Source organism: Aedes albopictus, chromosome 3 (genome assembly GCF_035046485.1).
Source record: "Aedes albopictus strain Foshan chromosome 3, AalbF5, whole genome shotgun sequence".
Classification (NCBI taxonomy): Eukaryota; Metazoa; Arthropoda; class Insecta; order Diptera; family Culicidae; genus Aedes; species Aedes albopictus.
The window spans coordinates 339,465,767-339,478,252 of NC_085138.1; the positions used below are offsets into that span (position 1 = coordinate 339,465,767).

Consider the following 12,486-nt stretch of genomic DNA (forward strand, 5'->3'; position numbering starts at 1 on the left):
AGAAATCTTCGAAGGATTTCCTGGTGGAATCCCTGGGAAAATTCGTGGAGACATTCGTGGAGAAAAGCCTGGAGTAATTCATGAAGGAATAGCAGAAGAAATTGCTGGAACAATGCCTGGAGGAATTCCTGAAAAATTCCTGAGGGTAATCCTGGAAAATTTCCTGGAAGAACTTCTTGAAAAAATCCCAGAGATTTTCTGAAAAAAAAACTGGAGAAATTGCTGGCATAATTCTGAAGGATGTCCTAGATCAATTCATTGAGTAATTACTGGATGAATTCTTGAAGAAATTGTTGGGGTAATTCCTGGAGAATTTCCTGAAGTAGTTCCTGGAGAAATTCCTGGATTTAATCCTGGAGGAATGCCTGGAGAAATTTCTGGAGGTTTTCTTTTGAGCATTGCTACAGGAATCCTTTAAGAAATTCCTGAAGGAATCTTTGGAGAAATTACTGGATGAATTTCTCGGGAATCTCTAGAGAAACGCTGGGAGAAATTTCTGAAAAAATCCCATTATTAATTCCTGGAGGATTTTCTAGGGAAATTTCTAGTGAAATTCCTGAAGAAATCCTTGGGGGAATTCTTGGGGAAATTCTTGGAGAAATTCTTGGAAAAATTCTTGAAGAAGTTCCTGGAGGATTTTTTAGCGAAATTCCTAGAGGGATCCAAGCCTGGAGGTAAATCTACAAGAATTCTTGGAGGAATTTCTGAAAAAAAATCTAGAAGATATTTCAAGAGAAAATCCTGTAGTATTATTGAAGGAATCCCTGAATGATTTCCTAGAGAAATTCCTGGATGAATTACTGACATACATACACATACATTTATTTGATCAACACCACATTTAAGACTAGACATAATCAACAATAGTACGCCACAATACTCGGTTTGTGGCTGCTGCTCTCCATCCTCGGTCGCGCCCAATGCTCGCCAAGTCACGCTCCACCTGGTCCGCCCATCGTGCTCTCTGCGCTCCACGCCTTCTTGTGCCAACCGGATTAGTTGCAAACACGAGCTTTGCAGGGTTGTTGTCCGGCATTCTTGCAACATGCCCTGCCCACCGTACCCTTCCGGCTTTGGCCACCTTCTGGATGCTGGGTTCGCCGTAAAGTGCAGCGAGCTCCGCCACACACCGTTCTCCTGCACACCGCCGAAGATCGTCCTTAGCACGCGTCGCTCGAAAACACCGAGTGCTTGCAGATCCTCCTCGAGTATGGTCCATGTCCCGTGCCCGTAGAGGACCATCGGTCTTATTAGCGTTTTGTACATGGTGCATTTGGTGCGTGGGTGAATCTTTTTCGACCGCAGTTTTTTCTGGAGCCCGTACTAGGCCCGACTTCCGCTGATGATGCGCCTCCGAATTTCACGTCTCACGTTGTTGTCAGCCGTCAGTAAGGATGCGAGGTAGACGAATTCCTCCACCACCTCGAAAGTATCCCCGTCTATCGTAACGTGGTTCCGCCTACCAGCATGTACTTTGTTTTTGAGGCATTCACCACCAGTCCGAGCTTTGCTGCTTCGTGTTTCAGGCGAGTGTACAGCTCTGCCACCGTTCCAAATGTTCTGGCAATAATGTCTATGTCGTCCGCAAAGCACACAAATTGACCGGATTTTGTGAAAATCGTTCCCCGGCTGTTAAGCTCGGCTCGTCGTATCACACCTTCCAGAGCGATGTTGAAGAGTAGGCATGAGAGTCCATCACCTTGTCGCCGCAGTCCCCGGTGAGATTCGAATGAACTGGATAGTTCACCCAAAACCCTTACGCAGTGTTGCACACCGTCCATTGTTGCTTTAATCAGTCTAGTCAGCTTGCCAGGAAAGCCGTTTTCGTCCATGATTCTTCGTAGCTCTGCGCGGTCGAAACTGTCGTATGCCGCCTTGAAATAGATGAACAGGTGATGCGTTGGGATCTGGTATTAACGGCGTTTCTGGAGGATTTGCCGTACGGTGAAGATTGTTGGACCGAACCGACCGAGTACCCAACGAAATGCAGCGGACAAGTTCCCAACCGGCGGACACAAAGAACCGGACCAAGACCGAGGGACTTTCGGGAACTCGCGTAACGTGATCGGAAGAATACAACGCACGTACGATACAAAACACGTCTTTTATTGTGTACGGGTTAGCTCTAACTGAACGCACACTGCGTTTTGGGAATTCAATGTTTTCTTCTTCTGTCTCCTACTTCTCTCGCATGGTAGCTGTTAGGGTGGCTCATTAATATACACTGTAAAATATTGCTCATCACAACAAAGATCTGGTCCGTTGTCGACCGGCCGTCGATGAAGCCGGCTCGATAACTACCCACGAACTCATTCGTTTTTGGTGACAGACGACGGAAGATGATCTGGGATAGCACTTTGTAGGCAGCATTCAAAACAGTGATCGCCCTGAAGTTCTCACATTCCAAATGGTCGCCTTTCTTGTGAATGGGGCAGATTACCCCTTCCTTTTACTCCTCCGGTAGCTGTTCGGTTTCCCAGATCCTGACTATCAGCCGATGCAGACAGGTGGCCAACTTTTCTGGGCCCATCTTGATGAGTTCAGCTGCGATACCATCCTTACCAGCTGCTTTGTTGGTTTTGAGCTGGTAAATGGCATCTTTAACTTCCATCAGCGTGGGAGTTGGTTCTTTTCCGTCCTCTGCTGCACTGGCGTCGTCGTTTCCATTTCTTCACACTCCGCTTCTTCCAGGCGGCGCTTTTTCTCTCGAAAGAGGCGGGTCTGCTGTTTCCGCTTCTGTTTGTAACGTTCCACGTTCTGTCGGGTCCCTTGCAGCAGCATTACCGCCCTCGCTGTGTTCTTCTCCTCCAAAACCGTTCTGCATTCTTCGTCAAACCATTCGTTCCGTCGATTCCGTTCCACGTACCCGATGGTGCTCTCGGCTGCGTCGTTGATGGCTGCTTTCACTGTACTCCAGCAGTCCTCTAGAGGGGCCTCATCGAGCTCGCCCTCGTCTGACAACGCGGCCTCGTATGCTGAGGCGACATTCGGTTGTTTCAGTCACTCTAGGTTGTACCGTGGCGGTCGCCGGTACCGTACATTGCTGATGACGGAGAGTTTTGGGCACAGTTTGACCATCACCAGATGGTGGTCGGAGTCGATGTTGACGCCACGATAGGTCCTGACGTCGATAATGTCGGAGAAGTGCCATCTGTCAATCAGAACGTGGTCGATTTGAGATTCCGTCTGCTGTGGTGATCTTCAGGTGTAACGATAAGGGAGGCTGTGTTGGAAATAAGTGCTACGTATGGCCATGTTTTTGGAGGCGGCGAAATCAGTGAGTCGTAGGCCGTTTTCGTTCGTCTGCTGGTGGGCAGTGAACTTACCAATCGTCGGTCCGAATTCCTCCTCCTGGCCTACCTGAGCGTTCAAATCTCCTATGATGATCTTGACGTCGTGGCTTGGGCAGCGATCGTACTCGCGTTCGAGCTGCGCGTAAAATGCGTCCTTGTCGTCATCAGTACTTCCGTAGTGTGGGCTGTGCACGTTTATTATGCTGAAGTTGAAGAATCGGCCCTTGATCCGCAACCTGCACATTCTTTCGTCGATCGGCCACCAACCGATCACGCGCCTCTGCATATCACCCATCATGATGGAAGCTGTTCCCAGCTCGCGTGTGATGCCGCCACTCTGGTAGATGGTGTGATTACCTCTAAACGTTCGCACCATGGATCCTGTTCAACACACCTCCTGCAACGCTACGATGCCGAACCCGCGGTCCTTCAATAGTTCGGCGAGTATGCGGGTGCTCCCAATGAAGTTGAGAGATCGGCAGTTCCACGTACCGAGTTTCCAATCGCAAGTCCTTTTTGTTCGCTGGGGTCGTTGCCGTTGGTCTCGGTTCATATTATTCTGTTGCTGATTTCCCGTTACAATGGTTTTTTACGGCTGGCTCGTAGGGCCTGACACCAACCCCCTACTTTCCGGAGGACCATAGTGCACAGTTGTGCTTAGAGTCCTTCCCTGGCACTCGGACGTAACCGCCCCTAACATGGGGATCAGACGCTGTTGTGAGCCGCTCCTCCTGGAGAACAGACGCTCAGGTTTGCCGAAGCAGACCCCTTCTTCCCTGTCAGCCAACGACTAAAGTTCCCACTGGGGTTGGTTATATATCCGATCATCCCTAAGGTTGCTCATAGTTTCCGGCCGGTACCACGAGGAGGTAGGGATAGGAGTTGCTGGGCAGAGGCTAGTGGATCACAATGAGATCTGAATTGCGCAGCTTACCCAGCCTTTACCGTGCCACGTCGTACGGCAAGTTTGGGTTAAAAAACAGGGGTTTCCTAAAGAGACCCCAGGCGTAACCCGAGCAAAGTCCAACAAAAAAAAGTTCGATGTACTTGCGGTGGGCGGCCCTCCTCCAGTTAGGCGATCGTGTAGTAGATCAGATGTGCTAAAGTGAAGTGAAGTTAACCAGTGATGAGGCCAATATTGAGGTGTGCACCACATTATTCATGTTGCAGAAATTGAGGGTTTGAACTATTTGAACAATAAACTTAATAACCTTCAAATCGTTCTCCCGGATTTTAAATGAATCCGATTTTCCAACGCACGCGGGTGACCGTGTCATGACTCAATTTAGTCAGCAAATTGATGGTAATTGTCGTGTTGTCTATCTATTTTTCACTCTACAGGTACAATCTTCGTCATTGTGTGCTCCACGATCGTCCACTACACCAACGAAGATGAAGATACGTCCAAGTTTGTCGATCCGCTGTGCTCGATAATGTCTTGCGTAGTTCTGATGGTGCTGAGCTACCCCTACAGTGAGTGGATAATTTTTGTAATGAATTGGAGAAAAAAATAACCTGTTTTGTCTACTTTATTCCAGTGAAAGAATCTGGCATGATTCTCCTACAAACCATCCCAAATACGATCGACATAGAAATATTCGAACAGTCGCTGCTGAAGACGTTCCCGCACGTGGTGAGCGTTCACGACCTGCACATCTGGCAGCTCAGTGGCGAGAAGTACGTCGCTACGGCACACATCATTTTTGAGGATCATAAGGTATTTAGCCTACTAGAACACTATAAATGTCTATCAACTATCTGAACCCATAACTTCTCTGATCAACGTATTTCATGTATTGTTTTAGGTATACCCGGAAATCAACGACATGGTGATCAACTTCTTCCACGACCAAGGTATCAGCAAGGTGACCATCCAGCCAGAATTCAAAACCAAGCTGCCGGAACTGCCCCTATTAACATCCCCAACCACCACGTCCTCCACACCCGCCAACACCTCCACTAGTTCGTGTCTGATGCAGTGCCGTCAAGAGGCCTGTCTCCAGAAGCACTGCTGCGAAAGAATCATCAAGGACGATGGTAAGAAATCCTCTGCCACCAAATCCAACTCCGCCTCCAAGGAAAAAATCGAACAGATCGCGATGGAGGTCCACCCCCACCTGGAAGCTGGAACCAGTGGTGCGAAGGACATCATTCCCACTATCACTCAAACCATCAGCAGCCCCACGTTGGCCATCGAAAACGAAGCTCAAGTCCCAGCCAACAACTCCACTAGTGCGGCGATGTCTTCAAAGGGCGATGAAACCCGCGAAGACACCGACAAGCAACGCTACTAGTTTGCGAAGTACAAAGAACCAATAAGACTGACCGAATCGGAAGTCAACACAGTCGAAGAAAATCCGTTACGCTTATTGTAGTTTCAAAGTGAGTTTTTAAGTTTTAACTGTTTCCTCGACAGGGATTCTTCGTTATTTTTTAACGACCAAAAAAGAAACGATGAAAGATATTACATCGAAGATGGGCGAAGCGGAAGGAGAAGAACTCTGGATCCTAACAAAGTAGCGTTAAGATATTGTAAAGGTATTCCTAATTTGTGTGATCAAAGCCTTAAGCCATATGATGGAGAGAAAACGAAATGTTAAAATGAGTGAGATCAATCCTACGATCATATTGTGTCCTGATATTAAGGAACAGTTTTACGACTGTCACAATGAACCAGTTTTTATTTTAGATGCTTTTAAAACATTGTTATGCATTTCAACCGATCATTAGGCTTAGTGTTACATAATACCTATAATGTAAGAAAAATATTTGTTAAACTAAGCGATGACGAAGAAAATAAACGAATTTATTAAGTATGCCTCAGTTATCATTTACACGTATAACGTCCCTGATCATTGCCTGATTACCTTAACTTACCCGTCAGACTAAGGCCTGAGTGACCTCTGCTGTACATAGTACCAAGTCGTCTCCGTTCTGCTCGGTCCATGGCTGTTTAGCTCCAGTTCTCCACTTGATCGGCCCACTGCGCACCACTTCTTCTTGTACCGGTCGGATGACTCTCGAGAACCATTTTAGTCGGGTTGCTATCCGACATCCTGATGACGTGACCCGCTCACTGTAACCTCCCGATTTTCTTGGTGTGGACGATGGTTGAATCTCTTATAGCTTAGCAGCTGATGCAGTTCGTGTTTCATTCGCCTTCTCCAAGTCCCGTCATCCATCTGCACTCCGCCGTAGATGGCACGCAGCACCTTCCGTTCGAAAATGCCAACCATCGCGCCCTTAGTCCTCTGCGCGTAGAGTCCATGCTTCGTGCCCATAGAGGACTACCGGTCGAATCAGCGTTTTCTAGATTGTTATTGTGCATCCAGTTGATAGATGGACACTTGGCACTGTTTGCCGACCGTTTTAAACCATCGCTCCCCTACACGGATAACTAATGTTGACAAACTTCCATGGCACTAAAAATGAATAACATTCACATACTTGGGTAGTGTAGGATAATTGGGTTTGGGACTGAGGGGGTCGTCATTGATTCTGCTCATTGTTGGCGGTTGTGTTGGTGACGATTTCTTCAGCTTTATAATCTCATTTATACCACGCACAAACTTTGGGAAGAGGGACTGCTTTGTAATGCAAGAGAGGGATTTAAACTCTGCGTTTCGGGTTGGGTGAGGTCATGCGAAGTTGTGCGTGATTTGCGGCCCGTGCTGCGTGGTTACTTGGGAACTATTGTGCTCTGCAATCTAGATTTTGTTTTTAAGGTGAAGCTATGGCTGGGCTGTGCCTCGGATTTGTTGGGCGCAGGTCGGGAGAGCTGGTGGCGGTTTGTGCTAGAGGGATTGCTCGATTAGCTATTAACTGGTGGTAGCCAGTCGATCGACTGTTCGCGCAGCCTGTCATTTGGTTCTTGGGGTTTGTGCTCTCGAGGTTCGAGGCGTTGCTTCATTGTATCTTCGCTTTAATACTAATATTCCTTGTTTGATTAATTGACTATTATGTACAGGCGTTTAAATCATTCTATTTCATAGATTGCCAGGTTTAAGGGTAATGGTTCTATTGGTAATCGTAGTAATCTATGAATTTGTATAGTAATAAAAGATCATTCTGTTCTATCACCTTCTACAAGCTAGACGTGTATTCATCAGGTTATGGGCCAGCGTCAAGCTCCATAGCAACGGAATCAATAAGTGAAATTTTTTTCAAACGAAGATAATTCAAGAAGTAAGAAAATGCATCGATCGGATCAAGTCGGAGACGGAAGCAATTCGGCGAACCAGCCCGGAGGAAACGGTTCCAGCGGCGGATCAAGAGGTTTCGGAATGAGTGGCAGTATTTCCATGCCGATGGTGGAACGACTCAAGGGCCGGGAGAATTATTCGTCGTGGGCCTTTGCTACGAAGATGATGCTCATCAGGGAAGGTACCTGGGACACCGTGGAACGTGGGGATCAAGATCCGGCCGATGCGTCCTCGCTCAGGGCATTGGCTACCATCTGCCTAAGCATCGAACCCGTAAACTACAGTTTGGTGCAGGCAGCAAAAACGGCCAAGGAAGCGTGGAACAACCTGAAGGCGGCTTTTCAAGACGATGGCATGACGAGACGAATTGGGCTGCTGCGGAAGCTTACCAGTATTCGCCTGGCGGAATGCTCGTCGGTGGAGCAGTACGTTAACGAGCTGATGTCGACTAGCCACAAGTTATCGGAGGTCGGTTTCAAAGTCGACGACACATGGCTGGCTAGCCTCCTGCTGATGGGACTCCCGGAAACGTACGAGCCGATGATTATGGGCCTTGAGGCGTCAGGTGCTCGGATGACGGCGGATGCGATAAAGGCCAAAATTCTTCAGGACGTAAAGGTATGCAACAACCCAAGGTCGAGCGGAAGCGATGGTGCGTTCATCAGCCAGCAGCGGAAGAAGGCAGCCGAGAAGTCAAGCGTGAAGTGCTTCAAGTGTCAGCGGATGGGCCACTATGCAGCTGAGTGTCCTACAAAGGAATCGAAAAAGAGGCATGAGAGAAAGGGGAACCATCAAGCAGCTTTCAGCGTGTTCCAGAGAAACGGTGAGTCAAATCCGGACTGGATCTTCGATTCCGGCGCAACCTCTCATATGTGCCATGGCGGTGTGGTGCTCGATGGCGTGGAAGAAGTTTCGCAGCGAATCAACGTGGCAAACAATGCGGTGTCATCTGTCGTTGCCACTGGAAACGCCAAGCTGAAGGCGGCCGTTGGAAGTGAAGTGTGCGATTTATCCGTTTCCAACGTGCTTCAAGTTCCGGATCTGGCGATGAACCTGCTTTCGGTGAGTAAGATCTGCAAGAGTGGGTACAGAGTAGTATTCACTGCTGATACGTGTGAAGTGAGGTCTGCGTCCAACGAACTGGTGGCAACTGGAAGAGAGAGTATGGGACTTTACAAGTTGGTCTTGTCCGGCGAGCAAAGATCCTGTGCAGCCAAAGCGAATGAAGACATGATGTTATGGCATCGAAGAATGGGTCACTTGAACTGCCATAGTTTGAAGCGGCTACGATCCATAGCAGAAGGCATCGATTTTGTGGACTCCGCCATTCCAACGTGTGTAACGTGTCTTCAAGGAAAGCATAGTCGTCAACCATTCAGAAAGCGGGGAAACAGATCAAGCGATGTCCTTGAATTGGTCCACAGCGATTTGTGTGGCCCAATGGAGAATGTGTCCATCGGTGGGAGCAAGTATTTTTTGACGTTCATCGATGATGCCAGTCGGAAGACTTTCGTGTACTTTCTCAAATCTAAACAACAAGTTCTGGACTGCTTCAAGAGCTTCAAGGCGTTTGCTGAAACACAGACGGGAAGACGGATCAAGCGATTACGTTCGGATAACGGCCTTGAGTATGTCAATCAAGAAATGGAGAAGTTTCTGCAAGAATCGGGAATCCATCATGAGAAGACGGTTCCGTACAACCCGGAACAAAACGGCCTTGCGGAGAGGATGAACCGTACGGTGGTGGAAAAAGCTCGTTGTCTGCTGTTTGATGGTGGCCTGGAAAAGCGTTTTTGGGCAGAGGCCGTAGCCACGGCCGTGTTCCTGATCAACAGATCTCCGACTAAAGGCCTGGATGTAACCCCCGAGGAACGATTCACTGGGAGGAAACCGAACCTGTCGGAGTTACGAGTGTTCGGTTCGAAGGTGATGTGCTACATTCCGAAAGTGCAGCGCAAGAAGTGGGACCCAAAATCTGAAGCAGGAGTTTTCGTTGGATACAGCGAACAGACGAAAGGATACCGTGTCTTCAACCCTCGGAACGGTAAGGTGACAGTATGTCGTGATGTGGTGTTTTTGAGTGAGACGGAGGTTCCCCTGGAAGCCACCCAGGCGGGGCCCGACCATGAGCGAGTGACGATGCAGCTACATGAACCGGACGATTTTGGACCACGGCATGAACGAACCGACGACGCGGATGAAGCAATCCAGGCAGGACAACCTGCCAATACCGATGAAGAAACTGAAGCGGAGACAGATTACGACAGTGCAAACGACACGATTGTGACGATGACGCCTACACCGCCTGCGCTCCCTCCGCAACCAGAAGATACACGATCGAGCGTGGTCAGGCGCAGCGCGAGGGAGCGCCGAATCCCAGGCAAGTACCAAAATTTTGATTTGTCGTGTAGTACTTTTCCTGAAAACCTTTTCCCACCCCGTTTATGTGAACCCGAATCGTATCGAGAGGCTATGCAGCGTGATGATCGAACGTCCTGGTGTGATGCCATGCGTGAGGAGCTCGAAGCGTTGAAGCTGAACGACACGTGGGAGCTGACCGACCTACCAGCTGGACGACGAGCCCTGAAGTGTAAATGGGTTTACAGAATCAAGACCAACGTGGACGGAACGGTGGACCGCTACAAAGCGCGGTTAGTGATCAAAGGGTTTTCACAGCAGAAAGGAGTGGATTATGACCAGACGTACTCTCCGGTAGTGAGATATGCCACAATCCGCTATCTTCTGGCAGTTGCTGCTCAACTGGATCTGGACGTCTTCCAAATGGATGCTGTAACAGCTTTCCTGCAAGGAGAGTTGGATGAAGAAGTCATCTATATGGAGCAGCCCGAAGGTCATGTGGATACAACCGCTCCGAAGAAGGTTTGTCGCCTGCGGAAGGCGCTGTATGGACTGAAACAATCCAGTCGCGTATGGAACAGGAAGTTAGATGCAGAACTGAAGGACATCGGCCTCAAGCGTTCCAGTTTTGATCCCTGTGTCTACTACCACATGGACGGCGAGCAGATTATCATCACTGCTGTGTATGTCGACGATTTCCTGCTGTTTTCAAATACTCAAGAATGGGTCAGCTACGTGAAGGATCGTTTAATGAAAAAGTTCCGGATGAAAGACCTAGGAAGAGCCGAGCAAGTATTAGGAATGCGAATCACACAGGAGAAGAATTCGATTATGTTGGATCAGCAGCGGTATATTGAAGATCTGCTGCAACGATTTCGGATGACTAACTGTAATGCGAGTCCGAGTCCCTGCGATCCAGCACAGAAGCTATCAAAAGCTATGGGTCCGCAAACTGCTGAAGAGGAAGACAAGATGAAGGATGTACCGTTTCGTCAATTAGTTGGTGGACTTCAATTCCTGGCGCAGTGCACGAGGCCCGATATTGCTTATGCAGTCAACTCCGTGAGCACTTTCAGTGGCAATCCAGGAGAACCCCACTGGACGGCAGCAAAGCGTATTTTGCGCTATCTCAAGGGAACGCTCAACACGAAGCTGGTGTATCAAAAGAAACCAGACAGTCTTTTCGAGGGCTACAGCGATGCAGATTGGGGCAATGATGCGGATACCAGACGATCGGTAACAGGATATGTGTTCCAATGTGCAGGCGGATCGATATCATGGAGTTGCAAGAAACAACCGACTGTGGCGCTGTCTACCATGGAAGCCGAGTACATAGCGTTGTCTGCAGCAACACAAGAAGCTGTATGGTGGCGTGGTCTACGAAGAGAACTATTCGGTTTCCAAGATGCAATTCCAATATCTTGCGATAACCGCAGCGCGTTGTGCCTGGCCGATAAGGAAATTGGCTATTCACCTCGCACAAAGCACATAGACATACGGCACCATTTTGTAAGAGAAAAGCTGAACGATGGCACTATTCAACTCCAGCATGTCGGATCGGATTCCCAGAAGGCAGATGTACTCACAAAGCCGGTCCCGATTGTGAAATTCGTTGGAGCTGCAAAAGAATTAGGATTAGTTCAAATTCCTGATTAAGGCGGGGAATATTGGTAATCGTAGTAATCTATGAATTTGTATAGTAATAAAAGATCATTCTGTTCTATCACCTTCTACAAGCTAGACGTGTATTCATCAGGTTCAATAGGGTGTTAGAAATCAGAGTGGATTAGAACGAGTTGGCGCCTACAATACACCAACACTAATACACTTACACCAACACTTACACGCACACATGCACCTACAACTAGCTGTAAAAGACCAGTGGGCGGGACAATGGTGCCTACCCAACAGTTGAAGGTGGGGTGTTTAGGGCTCCCATCTACTCAGCTTAGAAAATCAGGACATTTCATGTAATTTCTTGAAAATGAGTAAAACTCATCGGATTTGTTAAGAAATTTTTGCCAAAATTTGCCCAAAATCAGGACATGTCCTGCTAAATCAGGACGGATGGTAACCCTAGGGGTGTTTGGCTTAGCTACATGACTTGGTCCGGCAAGCCCATAAACATCAATTGGTAGACGTATTGCATAGTGGCAGATGGGCGAAAGCCAGGGGATGCGTTGATAATAGCAGAATAGCAAAAGTATCTCAGTAGGGTAAGCAGGTATAATATGCCCCCCCCCCCCCCTAGGCAGAAATGGAAACAGTTTTGTATACATTCGACACATTTCACTACCTTCATTTCGTTGCCGCAGTCGTGTGTCAGCTTGCTTTGTCACACTCGCGCGCTACCGTTACCTCTTACACACAACACGAGCGGTAGTACGAAGATCAATAAGCATAAGAAAGGGTCAAATCAATGTCATCTGACACGATGACTTTTGTCTAATTCTAGCTTTTCGCATAGATTTTTAGCCCATTTTGATTATGAATGTTAATATTAGTTTATGCTTGCATGTTGCATTGAATACGACACACATATTGCCAACACAGGTCTCATTATCAAAGAAGACAGGAATAACAAAAGCCGAACCGTCTTCCGAAGACGCTATCGCGGTGAATTTCATTCGTTT

At 48.0% G+C, this 12,486-nt stretch overlaps 3 protein-coding genes across 5 annotated transcripts in view; 2 read left to right on the plus strand and 1 right to left on the minus strand.

Moving 5' to 3' along the window:
* Window positions 1–6,109, plus strand: part of LOC109424714 (calcium/manganese antiporter SLC30A10) — a 131,321-nt gene extending 125,212 nt beyond the window's left edge. For both annotated transcript variants that reach the window (XM_029865244.2, XM_029865245.2), the window contains exons 4-6: window positions 4,635–4,766; window positions 4,832–5,010; window positions 5,099–6,109. In XM_029865244.2, the coding sequence (XP_029721104.2) occupies window positions 4,635–4,766; window positions 4,832–5,010; window positions 5,099–5,587 (800 nt within the window). In that variant the 3' untranslated portion in view covers window positions 5,588–6,109. The remainder of the gene's footprint in view (window positions 1–4,634; window positions 4,767–4,831; window positions 5,011–5,098) is intronic.
* The window catches only part of LOC109424709 (sphingolipid delta(4)-desaturase DES1), a 429,300-nt gene that overhangs the window by 301,680 nt on the left and 115,134 nt on the right, over window positions 1–12,486 (minus strand). The window lies entirely within an intron of this gene.
* The window catches only part of LOC134284301 (calcium/manganese antiporter SLC30A10-like), a 365,099-nt gene that overhangs the window by 33,934 nt on the left and 318,679 nt on the right, over window positions 1–12,486 (plus strand). The window lies entirely within an intron of this gene.